The sequence below is a fragment of the Typopeltis vanoorti genome, chromosome 2 (assembly GCF_054136105.1).
Source record: "Typopeltis vanoorti isolate ZY-2024b chromosome 2, IOZ_Tvanoo_1.0, whole genome shotgun sequence".
NCBI classification, from domain to species: domain Eukaryota; kingdom Metazoa; phylum Arthropoda; class Arachnida; order Uropygi; family Thelyphonidae; genus Typopeltis; species Typopeltis vanoorti.
The window spans coordinates 82,959,510-82,985,219 of record NC_143550.1 but is presented as its reverse complement, the minus strand read 5'-3'; the positions used below and the strand labels follow the sequence as shown (position 1 = coordinate 82,985,219).

Here is a 25,710-nt window from a genome sequence, read left to right as displayed (position 1 = left end):
TATGATTTCAATACGAGTGTGAAATGACTATACCTTTTTCTAATTAATATCAAAATTACAATCATATGCTACCCAGGTACTAGTACCCTGTGTGTAAGCCTCTCTCTTAAAGTAAGAACCAAGTACGGTTGTGAGAGAACATTGATCTCATTAAACTTTCTTGAAGCAAACAAACAAAAAAATAAACATAGAAATTAATAAAAATCATGTCCATCACCTTTCCATTAATTTGTTTTGTATTGTCACAAGCATATGCATTGTCTACGATTACTTATTAGCAGAAGAGTGATTTTATACATGGAGTCCATAAAAATATTTTTTTTTTCCTTGATTTTTAATGGTCTAGTACCCTAAAGCTTCCAGTAGTGATGTTTGGATGTGAAAGCGGTATCATCATTAAGAAGAAAAACAGAAATCGCATTGATTCATTTGAATTATGAGCATGGAGGAGACTCTTATGAATCCCATGGACTGCAAAAATGACTAATAAGAAGATTTCAGCGAGTATAAAGACAGAATGCTCCTTGCAGGCAATGATAGCTAAACTGAATTAATGCACTTTGGACATACTATACGAGCAGATACATCATTGGCAACAGTTGTAATGTTGGGGAAATTGAGGGCATGAGAAGGAGAGGTAGATCGTAGAAGAGTTGGATGAACAACATAAAGGAACTTATTGAACTTAGAAGTGCTGAAAGAAAAGAGAAGAGGCCGAGTGAGATGAAGAGACTTTGTTCACAAATCGTCAAGAGGCTAGAACGACTCCATGACATAGAACAACAACAATAACCCCAAAGATTATACAGTTTGTTATATTTCAAAAAAAAAAAAAAAAAAACACGTTCTAAGTAATGATCGTCACTATAATCACTATATTATATTCATGTAGGTATGTTGCGCCATCTTACGAGTTAAACATTTGTGACACTGCGTATTTGTGCTAGTAGACAGAGATAAATATGGAGACTGATCTGTCATTAGTGATATCCATTGTTTTGTTATTATTACTACTTTTTCTGACTGTTTTTGGATATTTAGTTTATTCAGGATTGCTTACTACTATTGATATTAAAGCAGGCAAGCCTCCAGTGCAAGTCCTTCAAATTATATACAAGTTTAGTCGTGGTTCGTATAAAAATTGTTGTGAGCTCTTTACTGAAACAAGCAATCTTGCCCCTCATTTACGTTGCATTGGAGTGTATTATGATGACCCTGAAGAGGTTTGTTATCGTTTTCCTCATTTTAATTTTTCAAGTAATTTAGACACTGATCACTGTATCCAGAGAATTTTGTATAAGACACAATAATCCATCCGTGCAGTGAAATGAGTTGGCTTTAAATAAGAATGCATTCACGTGCACGTTTAGTTTTCCGCTTTAGAAAGTTAACTAAATTATGTGTAAATTGGCACTCTGCTACGATTCTGATAGGGATATTCACTTCGAAAAAATAAATCTGGATAAAGATATCCCAGGAAAGAATAATACGAATACAGAAGATTAAATTCAAAATATGGAATTTGTTACTGTTCAATTTTTGATTGGGCCTGCCTAGGGTGTGTGATTTAATTTGATAAGAGAAATAACAATGGACAAAAAAAGCTGTTTGCATAAATTTATCTAACGCATCAAAAGAAGTAATGGACAAACATGTATTACAGCTGGGATTATTATTATGATACTGTCATCTCCACAGACCAAGATCATCCTGAGAGGTTCACTGAACACAATAACAACAGCCTGTTTACATGATATTTACACTTAAAATCTAAAATAATTGCTCTTACCATGAAAAAAGTGTGCTCTCCCACTCCTCATTTCACCAATTTCATGTTCAACTTCTATGATCTGCACTGAAACATTGTTTGGTACCATGAAGACTTTTATTTTGAAGTGATGAAGTCCAGATGGTGTGATTTTACTATATTTCTGATATCATTTAATCTTAGCAAGGTTTTTATAAAGGCTAATCACCATACTTGCTGTTTTTATTATGATTATTATTATTACTGTACAGGCACCTCCATGGAGTCCAAAGACCCGTCATGGGAGACCTAATTTATCCACACAATCTATCACATCTCTCCTTGAATCCATTAAGAGAATCCATTCATTCACAACTCTCCAAGTGAAAAATCTAGTCCTTACATGTTTACTCAACTTCCAGGGAAGCCTTCTTGTTCTGTCTCCTCTAGCTAATTGCTCAAACAGTTCCCTTGGGTCAATCCTATAAAATCCTTTAAGTAACAAATGTTTCTATTGTATCCTCTGTTTTTCACCTATCAACCAACTTCTGCTATCCAAACACTTTCAATCTCTCCTCATAGGAAATTCCACAAACCACTCACTATCTTGGTTGCTTGCCTCTGAATCCTCTCCACTTCTTTATCCCCCCCCCCCCCCAAGAAACCCAGGAGATCAGACCTGAGCACACTAATCCAGATGTGGACATATCAAGCCCTTACAAAAAAGAGGAATAAAACCTTCTCTATCTCTACTTCTTATCATGTTCTTCACTAGCCAAGTAATCTTATGCGCAACCTTAGTAGTAGTATGACCTATAAAATTCAACTCTCAGTGTACTACCACTCCTAAATTCCTAGCTTCATCTGTTTCCTGGAGTACAGTTCTATCAATGCAGTCCACAGCTTGTAATCTGTTTGTCCCAAAATGCATAACTTTACACTTTACCACATTAAAGTGATACCATTATCTTTTGCCCATACTGACAGCCTATTTATCCTCTAAGCTCCCCACATTGCCTTGATTCACTATTACTATACCCAATATAGAGTAATAGGGAATCAATTACATCTGAATAATTCCTTTCAGGTTATTTCCTATATCATTTACGTACAAATTAAACAGTACACCGCTAGTCACCAGCTTTCACCTGGATTCTGCTCCTCCGTATACCACATTTTGATATCTGTTCAGCAGCCATCCTCTTATCCACATAACCAGTGTCATATTCATCCCATTATCATGCTAAGTATTGTTATCCATGGAGAAGTTGGTACACTAAAGAATTTGGTTCCAAGAACTGTGTGGTTTAAAAGTACAATGATTTTATAAAATTTCAATTAGCATGCCCTCAGTCTCTTATCTTACTTATCTGTTCTTATCTCATCTGCACCATCATTGTATCAGTGATAGTTTACATTGTTGTGGGTGGGATGCACATAAAAAATATACATACATAGTATAATAGCTCAAATACTCTTGCATATTCACTCCTTTTGAGTAGTCTGAAATATAATTGAATTCCTGGAACATATTTAAAAAACGTGTCTTGGATCAGTACATTTTTTGCATTGTGAACAGAGTTTTGCATAATTTTTTGAGTCCTGGTATAAAATATACATATTGGCTCCTAACATGTACTTGCAAATAGTATACAGAATGTTACAATAGTGATATATAATTAAGTTTAAATCATTACTAGCTTCCTATAAAATTATATTTTTGTCTTCTAAGGCACTACAAATTGCATCTAAATTGTCTATTTTGATAAGGATCTACCTCTGAGTCTTTTTCTTGTTATTTTGCTAATCTTTCCTCTCACTTTCTGTTACTAGATAGTATGGTAATTTGAATAACCATACTACCTTAGATATTTATTGCCACGTTCTTACATGTCAACATCAAGTTCCTTTGTAACATCTTCATTTTAATGATTCCATCATTGATATCATTTATCGCTCATGTTCAGTTAATTTCAGTGAACTAGATTATCTCCAAAAGAGTTTTATATCCGTAAGTTAAATACCGTCTTATATACTGCCAGTTTAGTATTTTAGTTCATTTCTCTCTCATTCCATATGAAGATTCAATCTGATGGAATATGAAGATTCCATCTCATCATTGCTTATAAGTTGTGCCCAAGTAACTACATACATTTGTGCTGTATACTCTCCAATGAAAATACGTACAACATTTCAAAAGCTACTGCTCTCTAATAACTTACAAATGAACAAAATCACATGACCTATATATATATCATTAACATTGCTATTTTATCTTTAATTTATAATTAGTAATTTGTTTGAAATTAGTTAACTCCAATTGCTAAACACCAAAAAAGCTGAATATTACATCACCTCTTAAAAAACAAACTAATTAAAATTAATGTACCATGACTATAAACAAGAAGCAGTACAACAAACCCATTTCCAAAAATTCTACTTGTTAGGACCCCCCCCCCCTAGTGTGTGTATATATACAGTGTGCTGTGTGTAAGGTGTAGATAAGGAAGGAGGAAGAAATCTGTTTATTTATTTATTTGTATGGAGTTTCCTCCCTTTTCTCCCCCCATCCCTATTGGGGCAAGTTGAGCCATCTCGGGCGGGGGGGGGAGTTAAGTATTTATGGCTGTAGATCCGTGTGTTCACGGGGCCGGTTTGCCTGTTTGCAGGATGAAAAACCCAGATAAACTGGGGGGGGGGGGGGAACCCTGTTATCCACACCCAAGACCGGCTAACTTGGCTATAGCTGAGGAAGATCCTTAAGCTCCTCACGTTGGCGACGGGAATTGAACCCAGGACACTCCTTCACCAGGCACATGGTTGCAGAGCGCATAGCCACTAGGCTAACCGCGTGGACAAGAAATCTGTTAACATTCATTTAAAGAGCTAGAGATTGAAGCTATTGAGAAACATTATTATTAAGAGAAACTCCAGAGGGTCAGGAACTTATCAAAGGAGGCAATACTATTCGCACCAGCTGTCGTATACCTGTTCTTGAAATCATTCACGCTACTTGCACACACAACATCCAACAGCAATCCATTCCAGTCATACACTACTCTATGAAAAACAAATCTAGCTCTAACCTCCTCCTTGACAACATTCATTCTCAACTTCCGTAGATGCCCTCGTATCCTTTCCCCACACTCCATAAAATTAAAAATTTCATCTACTGAAATTCTGTATAACCCTTTCATAAGTTTGTAATTCTCAATCATATCCCCTCTTTCTCCTGTTTGCTAGTGTCTGCAGCCTACAAATTCTCAATTTCTCTTTAATCAATTTAACATGAGCTGCATATCAGCACTTGTAGAGATTATCACCGTTACCTGATACCTATCTTTGCATCATTAACAAATAGTTATGTTGCGTGTCACATCCTTTTGAATGTCATTTATGTTCAGAGTGAATCGCAATGAACCAAAGACTGATTTTTGAGGCACACCACTAGTCTCTGAATATTGCAGATTCACACCCCATATATGATTTTTTGATATCTGTCAGTCAGCCATCATCTTATCCATGCCGATAGTCCATAATTCAATCCCATATGCTCCAGTTTATGTTACTCTTCCATGGTGTATTTTGTCAAAAGCCTTAGCAAAATCCAAAAGTTTCATGGTGTATCCATTCCTCTTATCTAACTCAGTGGTAACATTATTATAGAATGTGAGAAAATTGCTAAAACATGACCTTCCCTTAGTAAATCCATGCTGTTCGTTGCAAAGATTCTCTGTCAACCCATTTCTGAATGTGAGCCATAACCATCTTTTCCAAAATCTTCACCACTGCTACTGAGATTTGTCGATAGTTGGATACCTCAGACTTTGCACCACCCTTGTGCAATGGGATTACCATAAATTCTTTCCACTCCTTGTAATCCTCCCTGTTCTGAGACTCCAATTATATAGCCTAATCAAGCCAATAGCCACTTCAATTGAACACTCTTTTTGCATCCATGCTGATATCTCATCAATTCCTATTGCAGAATTCTTATTTAGTTTGTGTAACTACTTCTCTAGCTCTACTACTTCTTCCTTATACCACATGAGTATCCTCATATGTGAAGAGGTAGGAGTGAGTTCAGTGTTGCATATACCAGATTGATAGCTTTTAACAAAATGGATACCCATTAGTTCAGTGTTTCTCAAAGTGTGGTACGCGTACCTTCGGGAGTACGTGGCAATTTTCGGCTATGCATCATTAATGCATGGAATGATTATTAAGAATAAAAGAACTATTTTAGACATATATATTTCTCAATAAATTATTATTATGTATGAATTCTCCTACTCAAATTGCGAGTTACTATCGCCAGGACGTGAACGTCGTGGCGATAGTAACTCGCTCCCTGTAGTAAACAACACGCCCTCCCCCCCAACAGCATTACTATACTGAAGACGCAAGAAAAATAAGTAGTTTTGTTGTATCACTGAATAAGGTACAGAGACATTTGCAGTCTGTGTAATATCTTTCTCAACAAATGGTGCAATTAGAGACAACTGGGATAAAAATGGCACTAACTCATGAAACATCTCCCCTCCAACAGAAACTGCTGTATAGACTCAAGCAAAACCATATGTTGCCAGTGAAACATGGTTTTGCTTGACGCCACTTGGTCGTGAACGTGTTAAAACTAAAAAATATATAGTGAATGTATTTCAGATATTATGGAATTCGGTTGAAGAGAATTAGCATTTCAACTGTTGGCTTGCCTTTGTCTTTGGTTTGCGCGATCTTTTGTTAATACTGCACCAATCATATGCACTTCTTCATAGGTGCTCTATCTCTACTGGCCTACCATTGCTGTCTGTTTCGCACTCTGCTTTTACTTCTCATTAGTCATTTGTGAAAGATTGTTCATTACGTATCTCAAATCTTGTAAATTACTGGTAATTTTTGCTTGAAATAATGGGAAAGAAGATGAAGCTATTTGGGTATATGACTTTGACAATGCACACAAGGAAACTGATCTCGGTGCCAAAAGTATCGATAGCGAATAGGAGCTTCTTGGTAAGTCGCACCATTTTCAGTTTTTTTCTGAAAACTTTAGTAGTTTCCGAAAATCCCCGCACATATCTCGCACCATGATTTTTTAGCTTTCATTTTGTGAAATAAGTACATTGGTTAAAGAATGGATTTATAAATGCATAAAAGAGAGCAATATAGCAAATATAAGTACTGTAAGCAACAAGAAAACATTGATATTGTATCTGGATCAAATGAAATTGATAAGGGTGTGTCGTCTGACATCTCTAGAGAACCAAGTAGGAAGAAGATGAAAAATCTTTGTAAATATGATATGAATTACATGAAATGTGGATTTTCATGGATGGGAAACGAAGAGGAACCTATTCCAAATTTTGTTCTATTAAAAATAAATCATATTTTTTGTTTACTTATGAACATATAAAATCAAACAAAATAGTCATTTATAATGAAATATACTTTATTTATTTATTATTTTGATAAGGGGGTACTTGGTAATAATGAAAATTTAAGAAGGCTTATGCAAATATCTGATTTTTGAGAAACTTCATTAGTTGAATAATCACTTCTACATCAGTCACCCACATACCATCTACATTCAGTAGAGTTATTCTTTCAAATTCATTCTTTCTTTTTATGAGGTCCCAATATATTAACCAAGGCAATAAACTTTATTCCTTTGTTTCTGATACTCCTAGTATTTGTGTACAGACATAATAAATTACATGCATGACACACTTCGACAACTTGCAGATCTGTTCTTATCTAATTCCTTACTTATGCAGACATTGTTATGCATGCTTGATAGGTCTGAACAGGACAAACATAGAATCATTCTCTCTTCATAATCATTTCCATCATTAACAGTTACCTAACATTGTTGCTCTTGCACACAGGTTCTCGGAATTCCTTCCATCAGAATTTTTTCTCTGACTCTCTCTTTGTTAGGTCCTTTTTCAATTAATAATTTTTCAAGACTCCTGATGCCAAATGCATTCAAGTGTAGGCTTTCCTTCTTATACAAATCCAATCATCCCTAAAACTCACTCCCCACATCCAAAAATTCACATCCATTCCTTCTACACAGCCTACGCATCGAATCATTTGCCATCATAGCCCTTCTTCGTAATTAATTTTTATCATGTCATGGTAACATGCTGTTTTCACTATTCCTTCCATCAACCCTTTCATGTCTTCTCTCACACTTTTACCCATTTACTGTGTGTTGTGCTTGCGTGCACGTGTCTTGTATTTAAGTTCCTGTGATAATGGCAATGTGATGTTGCCGAAATATTGGAAGTGTATTAAAATTTATTTTAATGTATATTCTATTGTATGTTGTAATTTCCTTAAGCTGTTTAGTATAACCAACATTTAAGCCTTTTCATGAGAATTACAATAATCCACGGAGATTCCATTGCATGTAAGATCTGCCGTTACGGTAAAATGAAGTTGAAACTATCAAGACAACTGAATCATCTCACTTTCCTAAAATGCTGCTGGGATAACCAGGTAATCCTAAACTGTGTCAAATTCAAGCACCATTTCGTTTCCCAAAAGGCTCTCTGTATTTATAACCATGCCAGCCAAGCTTTACTCAGGGAACAAATCACTGCTACTCGCCGTTCCCTTATTGACACTAACTTAGCTTTCCAGCACCTTAAACCACAAGATTTGGTCTGTTTTATACAACATCTCGTGCACTGCTGTGGACAAAGAATTTAAAAAAGTATGGGAACGACACATCAAAAAATTTGAGAATTTAAAAAAGAACTCAAACTCCAAACCTCAACTTCCTACCGACACGGTAGTCAACCTTTCGTTGATTATTTTATAACCTGAAGCACCCGACGCTCTCTCATGTGACACCTTTGCTATTATGCCCAGAAAAATACCTGCTGAAGACATAATGATACAAATTAAATACAGGATACAACACCTTCCAAACCACATCTCCACTGATATTAGACTGGATGTGGCTTGTGTTTGGACCAAAGCAAAACCACCAAAAACCAACATGCCCAATAATGAAATTAAATCTCTGAAAGAATTAAAGAAAAACAAGATAATAATAATCACCAAAGCAGATAAAGGGAACGCCACAGTATTGCTTAACCAAAAGGATTACACAGGTAAGCTGAATGCTCTATTGTTAGATCAGGCTACTTACCTCCCTATCGAGTACAATCCCATCAACTCACAAACTAGAAAACTCCTCAGGCTCCTTAAGAAGGTCGCTTCTTGGCCTGCAGAGGTCACTAAGAAATTAAAACTGTTTAACTCCATACCCCCCCCCCCCCCCCGTATATATATGGACTCCCAAAAATACATAAAGAAAATGTGCCATTACATCCCATAGTGGATGGCATTGATTCCCCCACATACAGACTAGCTAAACATTTGGCCAAAGCCCTCACACACTATACTGGCAACATACCTTCACACATAAAAAACACAGCCCACTTCAAAGCCAGCATAGAAAACCTTACACTCAAACACGCTAATGTAATGGTCAGTTTTGATGTCTCCTCCCTATTCACAAATGTCCCACTCAAAGAATCATTAGAGCTAATCCAAGCTAAATTTCCTCCTGATATCACAGCCCTATTTCAGTTCACAATGAACTCAGGCTATTTTGTTTGGCAAGGAAAATTCTACAAACAAATAGAGGGGACAGCCATGGGTTCTCCACCCTTGGCCAACTTTTATATGGAGACTGAAGAGAAAGCCTTAAACTCTGCCCCACAAAAACCAACCATATGGCTTTGCTATGTTGATGATATGTTTGCTATTTGGCCACATGGCTCTGATGCACTCCTCTCCTTCCTAACACACTTAAACAACCAACACCCCAGAATCAAGTTCATCCTGGAAGAAGAAAAAAAAACAACTGCCTTCCTTTCTTAGACACATTAGTCGTCCGCCAGCCTGATTGAACCTTGGTTTTCTCAGTTTATAGAATCCCCCCCCCCATACAGGCAGATACATTCACCAACAATCCCCCCCCCTCACAACAGTATGGAGTCATTAAGACACTACACAACAGGGCTAAACTTATCTGTTCAAATGACAATGCCCTAACCACAGAACTAAACCACATTCTCAACACTTTCTTAGCCAATGGCTACCCCCCAAAAAAATCCAAAAAATATTGAAACCAATAAACCACAACCCCCCCCCCCCTTCGTAACAAGGATTACTCTAAATCCATCACCATTCCCTATATCTGAGGCACCTCGGAAAAAATTACAAAAATCCTAAAAATACATGACTTAACTTGTTACAGTTTCTTGTTCTTGTAACTTCTTGTTACAGACCTTATAAAAAAATTAGCATCCCTTATCGGTTACAGGCAAATTCATCGAAAAAGCAATCCGCTGAATAAACAATTCACCGAATGACAATTTAACGAATGGCAATTCGTCGAAAAGGCAATTCATCGAATGACCAATTCCTCGAATGACAATTCATCGAACGACAATTCGTCGAAAAAAACAATTCACCAAAAATTTTTCGATGAATTCTTTCATAATTCATCGAAAAGTCATTTTTTTTGCAAACTATTGTTTAGAAAATGTTCAGTAACAATGTGGAACATTACTCATGATACAGACAACATATGGAAGCGGTCATTGAAACATAATAATTATTTTCTTGCATTTTAGAGCATTTAATGTAAGTGTACATCCTGCTTCATTGCACAGTTATCTGTAGGGAAGACAGTAGTACCACATGCACTTATATCCCGAATAACCTCGAAAACATGTAATTGCAGTTAATAAGGGGAGGAATAGACTAAGAAATTCGTTCTACCAAATTTTGTCACAATAAGTCTAGTCGATTGAAATTAAAAATGTCATTAAATTTCATCCAGCCAGAGCGGAGTTGCTAATATCATTTCGGAACTTCTTTACGGAAATGTCATGATAAAAGTGATCCATTACGAATAAAACTGAACCGTGCATTCAGCTTCTTGTTCTGAAAACTTCTGGCAATTTATTCTTGCAATTCATTTGTAAATATATAGGCTGTATATTTTTTAATGCGTGGAAAAGAAATTTTTTTTCTTTTCCACGATTCACTAGAATCTACACAACTCTTAGTGACTGATCTTCAGGGTCGTTCCTTGGGTTTGCGCCGCCTGAGTGCAAAATTTTCGGGCCCCCCCCTTCCATTAAAAATTAAAAGATTCCGAGGTACAGTAACACGTTACGAATCATTTTATTATACTGCGCATTAAGAGGAAATCTCTCTCTCTCTGTAAAAAATATAGTTTATGATCCTTTTTCATTAACGTATGAATTTTTATTAGCTAATACTGCTATTTAGAATTTATGATCAGAGATGTTGAAGCCTAGATTGATATCATGGCTTTTAAGACGTCATTAAAAGTTTTTTTTTTTTTTAAGGGGAAGGGGCAGAAAAATATGCAAATGCACGTGGTGACAAAATTTCTAGGGCCAGTCATGGCGAATATGGTGTTTGAGGTAGATATTGAAATCCCAAGTCGTATATTGTCTGTTGGATTTCATAAGCAGGTGCATTGTCCTGCAACAGCAACACGCCTCTGCTTAGTTTCTCGAACCGATTTTCCTTCCGTACCTCCTTCAATTCCTTCAGAGCTGCTGTAACAGTTTCACCTTTCTTGAGGTAAGGTAAGGATTACACCATCCTTATCCTAAAAGACAATGGCAAGAACTTTCCCTGCTGACTGTTTGTTTCGAAACTTCTTTGGCCATGGAGAACCTTTGTGTTTCCACTCCATTGACTGTTGTTTGTTCTCTGGGTCATAGTGACGAAGCAATGTTTCATCAACAGTTAGAATATGAGCTAAAAATTTTCACAAGGATGAAATCCCTTTATGAAATGTTCTTTTAACATCTCAACTATATCCACCTCAGTGGATATCATTCACTGCAACCAGTATGCCCTGCCAAAAAATCGCTTTCCGAACGAAGTAGGATAAATAGTAGTTATAAATAGTAGGATAATAAAAAGATATATACCTCTCAAAATAATCAAAAAAAAAAATTGCACACACATCTTTGCCCCCCCCCCCCCCCACACACACACATGCCTTATAATTCATTTTTTGGTGAACTGTATTTTCGATCAATTGTGTTTCGATGAATTCTCTTTTCGATTAACTGCTCATCGGTGAATTGATTTTTCGGGGAATTGTCTTTCGATGAATTGCTTTTTCGATTAATTGTTGTTTGATAAACTGACTTTCGATGAATTGTTTATTTGGTGAATTGCTTTTTCGATGAATTGTTGTTCGATGAATTGTCTTTAGGTAAACTGTTTTTCGATAAACTCTCTGGATACCCCCTTATCTGCTCCACTAAAGATGTACCTGGTGTATACCAAGTCCCTTGCAGCTCTAATGGCTAAACAGGCAGGACAGCTAATATCAGAATTTCAGAACACAAGGACTATATCTGGTTTCACCAATACAGCCACTCTGGTCTTGCAGACCATGCGCTGGATACTGCCATAGAATACGGTGGAAGAAAGCCATGATAATACACCGTAGTAAATTCAAATACAAAAGACTATTCATGGAATCAGCCTCAACCCTAAGAAACAATCCAAACCTAATCAAATTTGGTTGCATGAGACTCCCCCAAATTTGGGAAACCTACATCAGAAGACCTTCAGCTCATTTGGCCAAGAATACCAACATTGCCTGCTAGGGTCACCATCAGGACTTTTAGGAGAAAGAATTGCTTCCTGCTTCGTTCCTCATTTACTGTGTGTTGTGCTTGCATGCACGTGTCTTGTATTTAAGTTCCTGTGATAATGGCAACGTGACATTGCCGAAATATTGGAAGTGTATTAAAATTTATTTTAATGTATATTCTATTGTACGTTGTAATTTCCTTAAGCTATTTAATAAGAACGTATAACCAACGTCTAAGCCTTTCCACAAGAATATCCTCTTTAATATCATCTTTAGTGGAAAAAATCTTCTTGTTCAGGCACCAAAAATCTTCTGCATTTTTGGTGCCTTTTTACACCTGTATTTAATATTAAAATATCACAATAAAAATATGTTATAAAGACACTAAATACTCTAAAAACATGAAAATCTACTCTAATATGTTATAAAACTCGTTTTTTTTTTTCTAAACTAAAAACACAAACATAAAAGTCACCAATTTTACATGAGTGTTACATTACACCAACCACCAATATAACCTCAAATCCCTATTATGTCATGAGGAAGGTTGTTCCAGAAGACAGAGATAGTGCAGGTTTTCGATGTTTGCCGTTGTACTAAAAAGGAATGTAGGGCAGCTACTGCTCTTGCTTTAACAGGCCTATCAGCAAGTGGAGGAATGGTGTTTGCCAATTCACTGGAGCAGCAACCATGACAGTACCTGTATAAGAGACACCTAAAACATTGTGTCTGTGAGATAGAGGTTGAAGTGAACATGTGAGAGAAGAGTCATCTATGAGCCAAATTGTTTTCCACTCAACAGCATCAAGAATTATTAAGGAGTCTTTAGGCACACCACTGCAAATGTGTGAACAGTATTCCAAGAATGGAGGGGGTTTGGGATTTGTGTTGTGTTCCATCAAGTCGTTTTCGACTCCTGATTCTATGAACATACACTCTCCGTTCAGATCTGTCACTGGCCATATCTTTCAGAATTTTCAAGTGCATTCCAGTTGCTTCTTTAATTCCATCCACCCATCTAATTCTTGATCTTCCTCTTCTCCAGAATGTCATTTGCTCACATAATATGTCCAAAGTATGACAATTTTTGCTTAATGATCATAGCTTCGAGGGAGCAATCTGGCTTTATTCTGTCTATCACTGATTTATTGGTTTGCTTTGCAGTCCATGGTATTCTTAGTAAGCATCTCCAAACCCATAATTCAAATGCATATATCTTCCTTCTTTCACTCTTTCTCAGGGTCCAACTTTCACATCCATACAGTACCATCAGTAATACCATTGCTTTCATGATTCTGATTTTTGTTGCAAGGCTAATATCTTTAAAGATCTTGCTTAAATTTGTCATTGCTTTCTTTCCTAGTAATAATCTTCTTCAGTACAATAACCATCTTTATCAATTCGAGATCCTAGGAACCTAAAATTGTTAACTGCTTCCATTTTCTCCCCATCAACTTCAGAATCATTAAGTTCACATGTTGCCATAACTTTTGTCTTTTTGAGGTTAAGTTTAAGGCCATATTTAGCACTTTGTTCTTTAACTTTCATAATAAGTTCCTCCAAATCTTTGCATTCTGCTAGCAAGTATCATCTGCATAACTCAAATTATTAATATTTTTTCCACCAATTTTAATTCCAACTGAAGACTCCTCCTCCAGCCCTACCATTCTTAAAATGTATTCGCTGTACAAGTTAAACAAGTACAGAGATAAAATACATCCTTGTCACACCCCTTTACCTATTGTGAGACACTCAGTTTCTTCCAGATCTGTTTGGACAGTAGCTTCTTGTTCATAATAAAGATTCCTCAGAAGGATATTGAAATGCTCTGGTACTCCCATTGTTCTTAACATATTCCAGTGGTACTGCCTCCTGTGTATAATCCTGCTCTTCAAATTTCTCAGTAATTTTGGAGTTCTTTATGTAAAGGATTTCTGTATACTCTTTCCATCTTTCTTTGATGTCTGCAGCTTCTGTAAAATATCCTTTGTGTTTACTTTTCAATATTGTCACCTTGGCACTAAACTTCCCTGTCAGTTCCCTGATCTTTTTGAAAAGATCTCTTGTTTTTCCCTTCTTGTTTTGGTCTTCTATTTGTTGGCATTCCTGGTTAAAGTATTTTTCCTTGTCTCTTCTGGCTTGTTGTTGAAACTCTGCATTCAAATGCCAAGTTTCAATTCATTTTCCTCCTTTCCTGAGCATTCCCTGCAGTGTTATGAATACCTAAACCAAAACGACCTGTTATTCCTTCTAGCTATCGATGTTCCTCGGTTTCTCCCATTTTTGCATTCCAATCTCTGATAACTAGCCATAAATCTCGCTTTTGTGTTGCATCTATCACTTCTTGTAACTTGCCATAAAATTCTTCTATGTCTTCTTCTGGTGCCTCTGTTTGGGATTTATACAGAGTTAATTGCTGGATGGGTGTAAAATAGCTTCTTGAATGCTAAGTTTTTTAGAGGCTAAGGAAGCTATTGATGTGGTGTGCTTGTGCCAAGAGAGACTGAAGGTAAATGTCAATCCAAGCTGAGATGGCTCATCCTGTCTGGTGATTTATTGCTGACGATAAGGAAGGTGAGCTGAGATCCCTTTTGCTAGAGAAAAAGCAGGACTGTGTTATGGCAGCACTTGAAGTGCCCAACTTATTTTTGCTCTGCTGTAAGATGGAATGAAGATCATTGTTTAAGGCAGTGGATGCAGATATAATGGATGTCTGGGCATGGCATCTTGATGTAATGGATGTCTGGGAACTATATGGTTTGTCAAAGGAGAACAGTGAATGCCGAGTGCTATTGTCAGCAAAGCAATCAATGGGATATGTAGTAGTGATTGTAAGTCATTTGTGTAAGAGAAAGATAATAGGTGACAAAACAGAGCCTGTTGTACTCCTGCATTAGTGGCAAAGCTTGAAGAGAGGTCTGCCATGATATGCAATGAATGTCCAAAAAGAAAGAAGCTGGATATCCAGTTAAAGACTGTGGTGGTAGACCTTGATACCAAACATGATCAAAATTCCTGGAAATGTCAAGGATGATTGTGCACATTTCTCTGAACCTTTCCATGGCTCGTTTCCAGTTGTGGGTGATGTAGGGTAAGAGATCAGCCATAGATCTTGATTGATGGAATCCATACTGGTGGTTGCTGATTAACTGCCGAGCTTCTAGTTACAAAGAAGTTCTCTATTGATAACTTTGTTTTGGGAGGGATTGAGGTAATGACAATTGGTTGGAAGTTGAATGGTATGCTTTTATCTCCCTTTTTTGGAATGAGTTGAATATATGTTTGCTTCTATGATATAGAAGATTGAAGAGACAATAGAGGACAGGTGTTAACTCTGGTGCACGTTTGAGTACAGCAGGAGAGATGTCATTGGGACCTGACAAATTTGTAGTGTTCAGGTTGTCTGATATTCTTCTTGTCTTTGCTGAAAGACTACAGGAGGTATATGATGTTTGCTTGCTGGCATGGAAGATGATTTATCTTCATCTGTGCAGGAGTTGAAGGTGATGCCAGGTGGTCAGCTTTCTCTTTGGGTGCTGTAACAGTGGTGCCATCTGCATGGGAAACAGATGAAGATAAATTCTTCATCTGATTTATTATTTTTTTTTTTTTCCCCCAACTGCTTAAATCAAGGCTAGGAAAGTAGTGGGAATTTTGGATGGAATCATGGATAAATACCTTCATGCTAGTGTAGATGAATTATGTGACTCGCTCAGTACAGGTGTGTGGATCAGAACAACTGAAGCAATAGTCATGCCATGGATAGGAAGAGTAGTGTGATATTCCGAAGGTCTTCCCAATTTACAGTGCTAGAGGACACGAAGTTGGGTATGGTCTGAGGACGGGCATTCTGTAAGACTGGAAACTTGCACAAGATTATGATCTGATTCTTGTAGAGAGGCTTATACACTGGTTAAACATGATAACTAATAATTAAGGAATTGACAGCGTACACTAGAAATATAAATTAAATAAACTTTAATATATACTTTCCGATATTTCGGCAACATCACGTTGCCATCTTCTTGGAAACTTAATACAAAGACAAGTGCACACAAGTACTACATAACAGCAAATGAGAAACGAAGTAACGAAGCTACCATTTTACTAAAGTCCTGATGGTGCCCCTGGCGGGCTATATTGGTAGTTCTTGGCCTTTGGGCCAAGAACTACCAATCTTCTGATCTTCTGATAAATGTTTCCCAAATTCGGGGCAGTCTCATACATCCAAATTTGTTGAGGTTTGGCATGTTCCTAAGGGCTGATTCCATGAATAGTCTTTCATATTTGAACTTGCTGAGGTGTATTAGTGTGGCTTTCTTCCACCTTATTCTGTGGCCAGTATCCAGCGCATGGTCTGCAAGCCCAGAGTGGCTGTACTGGTGAAATTGGATGTAATCCTTGTGTTCTGAGATTCTGATATTTGCTATCCTGCCTGTTTGGCCAAAGTAGAACAATTTACACTGCAAGGGACCTGGTATACACCAGGTAGGTCTAGGGGAAGTGGTTGGTCTTTAGTGGAGCAGATAAAGGATGCCAGTTTTCTATGTGGTCTGTAACAAGTGGTCAAGTCATGTTTTTTTAGGATTTTGTTGATTTTTTCCGAGGTGCCTCAGATGTAGGGAATGGTGATTGATTTAGAGTAATCTTTTTTTTTTTTTTGTGAAGGGTGGGGGGAGGTGGGTTGGATAACTGATTGAAGTATTTTTTGGATTCTTTTGTGGGGGGGGGGTAGCCATTGACTGAGAAAGTGTCAAGGATAAGATTTAGTTCAGTGGTTAGGGCTTGATCATTTGAACAGATTAGTTTTGCCCTGTTGAATAGTGTCTTAATAACTCCATATTGTGAGGGGGGGGGGTGATGGGATTGTTGGTGAATGTATCTGCATGTATGGGTGGGTTTTCGATAAACTGAGCAAACCAAGGTTCCACGAGGTTGGCGGGTGACTAGTGTGTCTAGGAAGGGGAGGTTATTGTTTTTCTCTTTTTTCCAGGGTGAACTTGATTCTAGGGTGTTGGTTGTTTAAGTGTGTTAGGAAAGAGAGGAGTGAATCCGGGCCATGTGTCCAAATAACGAACACATCATCAACGTAGCGAAGCCATATGGTAGGTTTTTGTGGGGCTGAGTTAAAGGCTTTCTCTTCAGAGGTCTCCATAGAGAAGTTGGCCAAGGGTTGGGAAAGTGGTGAACCCATTCTTCAGTTATCTTGAAGCCTGAAGCACTCAACGCTCTGTCACATGGTCACAATGCCATATGGCTTCGTTACGTTGATGATGTTCGCTATTTGGCCACATGGCCCGGATTCACTCTTCTCCTTCCTAACACACTTAAACAACCAACACCCTAGAATCAAGTTCATCCTGGAAAAAGAGAAAAACAATAACCTCCGGGGCGTCGTAGGCGCCAGGGGTGGGGGGGACCCTTTCAAGTCATCAGAATTCAAGGAGAACTGGCCTACCAGTCCGGAACTTGGGGAATTGGGTGGTGCAGGCACCCAGGGGGAAGGGGGGGGCTTTTCCAGTCTTCAAAATTTGAGTCATCAGAATTCAAGGAGAACCGAGCACTCATGGTTCTCCTTGAAGACAAACAATGATACCAGTCTGGAACTTGGGGGGGGGGTAGGCACCAGGGGGAAGAACCTTCCTTTTGAAGACTTGACACTAAGTGTTAAGTCTTCAAAATATATATATATATATATATATATATATATATATATATATATTAAAGATACCAAGCTATTTTAAACCTGGTTTTACTCCATTTCCCAGTTTAAAATAGCTTGGTATCTCTAACATTTATTATACCCAAGGTAAAATACTTTCTACATATATATATACATACATACAGACAGACCCTGACCTATGAAAATTCAGACTTAAGTTATCCTGAAAGGAGTATGGAAGAAACTTCAAGTTTTAAAAATTTTATATAAAGCACCTATTACTCACATGCCAATTAACAGCAGTCTTCCACAATACACAGTTGTCTTCCTCAGTCTTCTCACTTTGTTTACTATTGAACACATATGTGCTATGTCTGTATTCATGCAGTAACAATTTTTGGTGTTTAGATCAGTCATGAGTGAAAAAAGGAACAAAATTGAAAAAGATATTGAAAACCCATGAGTAAACATGCCACAACTGATCTAGAGATGAAAATTATAAAGACATATGAAAGGGTGGATAATTGCCATAACACATGTTCTATCTCACACCTTCAACAGTGAATACAACTGTGAAGGAAGCTGCCCATATAAAGGGAAACATGCAAAAGTATCTACCTTAAGGTCAGCTTCAGTAAAAAGCACTGTAGTTCTAGTGCCATCGTGAAATATGATGAAAGAGATGACAATCACATTCTATGAGATTTCAGCAGGAATGACATGATTGGAGAAAATGGATTTTAATTCATTGTGGTTCTTAAAACTAAAGAGAAATAGGCAGCCTGTTATCAAGAAATTTATGAAGAAAAGAAAAACTGTTGTTCGCATAGATCTTGATAATTTCATAAGGATAATCGAAATGCCAAATTTTTTTCCCTGTATTTTCATACTGTTTATATTGCATTTTATTATTATGCATTAATAATTACATATTGAAGTTTAATTTATGTGTGCTTCCTGTGAATGAAACTAACAGAAATTACTTTTAAAACATGTTGATATACTACTGTAAACACATAAGTAATAGGGTTTCATTACATCATCATGGCTTGGAGTAGATTAAATCCACTTAATTCATGTTGCGCAAAATTTGTGGAATGTAACTTACATAAATCAATGTCTGCCTTGATATATGCTTACTGTTTTGAGAAGGACCACTGTTACATACACACCTAGGCTGGAGTAGGCTTTTAATAGGATATCTGATACTCTGTTGTGCATGAATAAATGGATACTTTTAGTAGATATTTAGGATTCTTAGTACTTTTTGTTTACATTAATATCCGTGAAGAATACTATTAAAAATATTTGAAATATATGCATACATGATTCTTATCCAAAATTATCATCAAATTTGTGATATATATCATCCTTAACATATGCATAATGCTGTGATAGTGCAACATGAAAAGTTTACTTTATTAACTTCCTATCAATTATTTTTCTCCAAATTATTCTGTTACCTGTCAGGCCTCCAGTATGGTCAGATCTTAATTTATTTTGGTCTTCAAAGGCACTTCTAACTGCACATCAGTACCTAGACCTTGATCTTCCTGTGTGTCTTTTTCCTGCCATCTTAGCATCATACACCTGCTTTGCTAATATTTCCTCTTCAATTCTGTTTTAAGTGGCATATCCCTTGAGAAAAGCCCTTCTTATGTATTCCTAAATACTGTATTTACTCAAATATAACTCATACTTTTTTCCCCAAAATTAAAGTTAGTGCGAGATGTATGTGGAGATTTTCATAAACTAAACCTTTTCAGGAAAAAGCTAAATCGATGTTTATAATTAAATTCTCAATATTCTTTATAATTACTAAAGTTATTTATGAAATGAATGCATTTAAATTTTAATTATCAACATTATTTACTTGATTGGCCACTTACCTTTATCATGTGATATATTTTAATATTTAGTTATAATACTTCTGTAATTAAATTAAAACCAAATAGTGATATCTTTACTCTCATCCAGGGCATTAGAGATGCCAGATTTTTAAAAAATTCTTGGCAATTATTTCTGGCAAAATCAGGTCCTAAGCTCTTAAAATCCAGTTGCACAACAGTTCTAATGATGGTCTCTTAATCTGAACTGCCAGAATCAAGTCTTAGCCGCTGGCTGCCATCCACTTCATGTAGAACCTAAACCTCACTTCATTCACTGCTCCACCCAGTGCAATTCAAGATCAAGTAGAAGTCAATGCCTTCCCTCTCACATTTCCTCTACTGGTTGCTTCCATCTCTATGCATATGATTGGTGCAGTATTAACAAATGATCACGCGACTCCGAAAGGAAACGATTGTCCAGTTGAAATGCTGATTTTCTTCAACTGAATTCCAAAATATCTGAAACTGCAAGAATAACTTTCACTATCTATTTATTAAAGTTTTTTCATGTGCAAGGTATATGTGAAATTTTTGATTTTTTTTTTTTTCATATAGTAAAATCAGGGGTACGAGTTATATTCAAGTAAATTTCTTCTTCTTGAGTATTCTGCAATTGAACAGGTTCTTCTCTTAGTAGCAAAATCTTTTCTTCCACTTTCTTCTGTTCTTAGCCTTGTCTTTCAAGGTTGTGTACCTGTCTCCATTCAGCATGTAATCTAGCATTGTTTTCCTTACTCTTCCTCTGGATCTTTTTCCGTCTATTTTTTCTTCGATGCATCTCTAATGATTCCATTCCCTCTCAGAATGTGTCCGATCCAGTTTCCCTTTCTTCTTTTTATCCTCCTTAACAGACTTCTTTCTTCATCTACTTTTTTTAAGACCTCTTCATTAGTTATTTTATCTGTCCATTTGATTTTTTCCATTCTTCTCCAAATCCACATCTCAAAGCTTTCCAAAATCTTAATTTCTTCTTTCTTCAATGTTCAAGTTTCAGCTGCAAAAAGGGCAACACTCCACATCTAACATTTTATTAGTCTTTTCTTTAGGTTTCTATCCATTTTACTTCTGAATAAATTCTATTTTCTATTAAAGGCATCTCTTCCCATCGCTATTCTTGCTTTTATATCACTTTTACATCTTCTATCACTGCTAATAACACTTCCTAGATATTTAAATGTCTTTACTTGATTCAATTTTTCCCCATTTATTCTGATATCCACATTTGCCTCTTTCCTTGCTATTTTCATTACCTTTATTTTTCTGATGTTAATTTTCATTCCAAAATTGATACAGGATTCCAGTAATCTGTTCAGCAGATGTTATAGTCCTGTTTCAGTATTTGATAATAATGCCTTGTCATTTGCGTATCTTGTTGCAAATATCTGTCTACTTCAAATCTTTATTCCTTCTTCAGAAAATTATCCAGTGCATTTTTTAGCATTGCTTCAGGATACATGCTAAACAAAATTAGTGACAGAGAACAGCCTTGTCTTACTCCTTATCCAATGATATCTAGTTCTGTTGTACCATATATGTCTGTCACCATGGCAGTTTCTCCTATATATATATATATATATATATATATATATATATATATTGATGGTAAAACATGACAAAATTTCATGTCGGCTGGGGCATTGCCCGGTTAAACAAGGCCCCCGTTGTTTTCACCAGGGAACCAGGGTGAACAGCGAAAAGTCAGCTACTGAAACAAATCTGGAAACAAACCCCAACTCAACATCACCAGAGTTAAAGATCGGTACTATCGATGTAAGAAGCCTGAATGGCAAAGAAATGGAGCTAGCTGAGGAATTAGATAAGTACCAGATCGATATAATAGGGGTGACTGAAACAAAAAAGACCAAAACTGGTGAAATCTTTCTGAGCAATAAATACAAAATGTTATATTCAGGCAATGACAATCAAGGAAAAGGAGTAGCCATAGTATTCAACACAAAACACGAGGCTAATCTTCTTGAATGGCAATCAGTCTCAAGTAGAATAATGTGGGCAAATATGAGAATGGGGAACTGGACAATGAGACTTATTTGTGCCTATGGTCCCATAGAAAGTTCTACTAAGGTAGAAGTGGAGGAATTTTTTGAAGCTTTAGAGAAAGCAACTGACACAATGAAAAAGGAAAAGTTGGTCCTTGTTGGGGCTTCTAAATAGCAGAGGAGGAAATGATTGTGAGACATACAAAAATATTTTGGGAAAATTTGAAAAAAAGAGCGAAGCTAATAATAATGGCAAATATCTGTTGGATTTCTCCTCAGGAGATGGACTGGTTATTACTAACACATGTTCCAACATAACAATGTGCACAAATTCACATGGAGCGAAGAGGCTAGAAATAAGGATAGTCTCATTGACTGTGTTATTGTTGATAGTGATGTTTTCTCCCTGGTGCAGGACACCAGAGTGTACAGAGGATTTGAAATTGGAAGTGATCACTATTTAGTCTTGAGCAGGATTAAATTGAATTTCATATTGAAAAGAATAACATGTAAGAAAGTTTTAAAGCGAATAAAAGTTGAGCAGCTCTCAGATGTGAACTGTAGACTAAAATATAGAAAGATTATTGAAGAAAAAATGAAAGAGTTTGAGAACAGGAATCAAATCTTGGAGATTCAGTGGCAAACTCTGAAGAAAACATTGATTGATTCTGCCAGAGAGGCATGTGGTGAGGTTGTCTGCAAGGATAAAAAAATCAGAACTCCCTGGTGGACACAGGAAGTTAAAGAGGCAATGAAGGAAAAGAAGGAAGCATATCAAAAGTTCCTGTCAAATAAGTCGGCTTGTGCTCTTAGAGAATATAGAGACAAATGCAAGAATGCTAAACACTGTGTAAAACTAGCTAAACAAAAGTCATGGGAGGACTTTGGCAAGAATATAGAAAATAAATATCAAGAAGGTGGCAAAATATTCTGGAGGTTGTTGAAGAAGCTTAGGAATGGAGGAAAGAGTGCTGTAAAAGGAGTTAGAGATGATAAAGGTGACATGAAAACAGGAGAAAAAGATATACTTGAAGTATGGAGTAATTACATTGAAAAACTGCTAAATGTAACAAGCAGTGATGACAGCACAGTGGTAAAAAACACTGACCAGGCATGCAGTCAGGAATACATATCCATACTTGAAGTAGAAAAAGCCATCAACGGCTTGAAATGTAGAAAGGAATCAGGAGTAGATGATATTCAACCAGAAATGCTGAAGTATGGTGGTATAAAAGTCTTACAGTTACTGCACTGTATAGTTCAGAAAGCCTGGACAGAGGGATGAATTCCCGATGATTAGAGTAGAGCTCTCATAGTACCCATATATAAAAAGGGAAATAAAACTGAATGTGAGAATTACAGAGGTATTTCCCTACTGAGTGTTCCTGGCAAGATCTATACAAGTATACTTGAGAAATGGTTGAGAAGAATTGTGGAAGAAAAGCTTGGTGAAGAACAAGCTGGATTCAGGCCAAATAGAGGCTGTCAGGATCAGATTGTCACTTTACGACAAATAGTCGAGAAAGCATGGGAATATAACAAAGATCTGTATTTAAGTTTTGTCCATTTGGAAAAGGCATATGACAAGGTGCCAAGAGAGAAGCTATTCAATACGCTGCAGTTATATGGTGTCAATGGGGCATTATATCAAGCAATACTTAGTCTTTATTTGAGTTGTAAGTCAGCAGTTAGAATTGAAGGAAGTACAGGAAGATGGTTTAATGTTAAATCTGGTGTGAGACAAGGATGTACATTATCCCCTCTGTTATTCATTATCTATATGGATTACATTATGAAGGAAAGTGGTATTAAACATGATATCAAAATTGGAGATGTTAATGTCAGCTCTTTGCTTTATGTGGATGCTGTTATACTTCTGAATAAATCCGCTACAAGTTTGCAAGATTCCCTTACTAAATTGAATAACTGTTGTAATAGATATGGTATGAAGGTCAGCATTATAAAGACAAAGACAATGAAAATAGGTAGAATTGTTGAAAATGTCAACTGTGTTGTGAATGAAGAACCTGTGGAACAAGTAAAACATTTCAGCTACTTAGGCACAATTTTTACTGAAGATCGTAAATTGAATATGGAAATAGACAACATAATCAACAAAGCTGGCATGGTAGGAAGTCAATTGAATAAATTCATATGGAATAAGAGAGAAATTAGTCAGAACACTAAATTAGCTATATACAAGACAGTGTTCAAACCAGTTTTAACTTATGGATCTGAGAGCTGGGTCAGAAGTAAAACACTTGACCAAAGACTAGAGACCGCAGATATGAGAGTCCTGAGAAAGATTAGAAGCGTGAACAGACAGCATCAATGGGAATATCATATTAAAAACGAGGATATTAGGAAAGAACTTGACATTGTCAGCATCCAGGAATGCATTAGCAGAGCTAATCTCAGGTGGTATGGTCACTTAAACAGAATGAGCGAGGAAAGATTAGCAAAACAAATGTTCTCTGCCAGGTTGGCAGCAAAACGACCCAGAAGAAGACCAAGATATAGGTGGATTGATGCGGTACAAAGTGCCTTAGATGATAGAAATATAGGATCTGTTAATGTTGGAGTCTTGACAAGTTACAGAATGATTTGGAGGAAAATTGTAGATAGGAAGTTAGTAATGGTGTAATTTTTTTCATGTAGTACTATCATATCCTGTACACCCCTTGCGGGTACATGGCAGGAATTTGATGATGATGATGATATATATATATATGACTATTAAATTATTTAAGGAATTTGCAATGTATACTGGAATATTAATTAAAAGAAACTGTAATAAATACTTCCTATATTTCGGCAATGTCATATTGCCATCTTCATATGAACATACAGATATGGCATGTGCATGCAGAAACAACAAAAAGCAAATGAGGCACAGAAGAAAAGAAACTACTGTTGTTCCTGAAGTCCTAATGGTGCCCCCCCCCCCCCCAGCAGGCTATATTCGTTTCTCTTGGCTGATGTTCTCATGATGTAAGTCTCCCAAATTTGGGGCAGTCTCATACACCCAAATTTGTTGAGATTTGGAACGTTTTTTGGAGCTGAGGGTGATTCTATGAATAATCTTTCGTACTTAAACTTGCTGCAGTGTATTACTTTGGCTTTCTTCCAACGTATTTGGTGGCGGGTATCCAGAACATTGTTTGCAAACCCAGAGCGGCTGTACTGGTGAAACCGTATGTAGTCCTTGTGTTCTGAAATCCTGATATTCAATTTCCTGCCTGTTTGGCCAAAGTAGGGTGGTTTACAGCTGCAAGGGACCTGGTACACTCCAGGAAGATCCAGGGGAAAGTGGTTGGTCTTTGGTGTAAGGAATGCCAACTTTTGATATGGTTTGCAACAAGAAGTCAGGTCATATTTTTTAAGGATTTTGGTTATTTTTTCAGAGGTGCCCTGGATGTAGGGAATGGTGATAGATTTAGTGTAATCTTTATTGTGAAGGGAGGGGAGGGGGTTGTGGTTTATTAGTTTAATATTTTGGGGGATTGTAGCCATTGGTCAAGAAAGTATTAAGGATGTGGTTTAGTTCTGTGTTTAAAGCATTGTCATCTGAACAGATTAATTTTGCCCTGTTATATAGTGTTTAAATAACCCCATATTGTTGTGGGGGAGGGGATTGCTGGTGAATGTATCTGCCTGTATGGGTGGGTTTTCTATATACAGAGAAAACCAAGGATCCATCAGGCTGGCGAGTGATTACAGTTTCTAGGAAAGGGAGGCTGTTG

General features: G+C 36.7%; 1 protein-coding gene across 1 annotated transcript in view; it reads left to right on the top strand.

Annotated features, from left to right (window-relative positions):
* Positions 1-955: 955 nt before the first annotated feature.
* Positions 956-25,710, top strand: part of LOC150109214 (testis-expressed protein 264-like) — a 74,251-nt gene continuing 49,496 nt past the window's right edge. Inside the window, exon 1 of the mRNA XM_090412157.1 lies at positions 956-1,223. Coding sequence (XP_090268283.1) covers positions 963-1,223 — 261 coding nt within the window. The 5' untranslated portion in view covers positions 956-962. The remainder of the gene's footprint in view (positions 1,224-25,710) is intronic.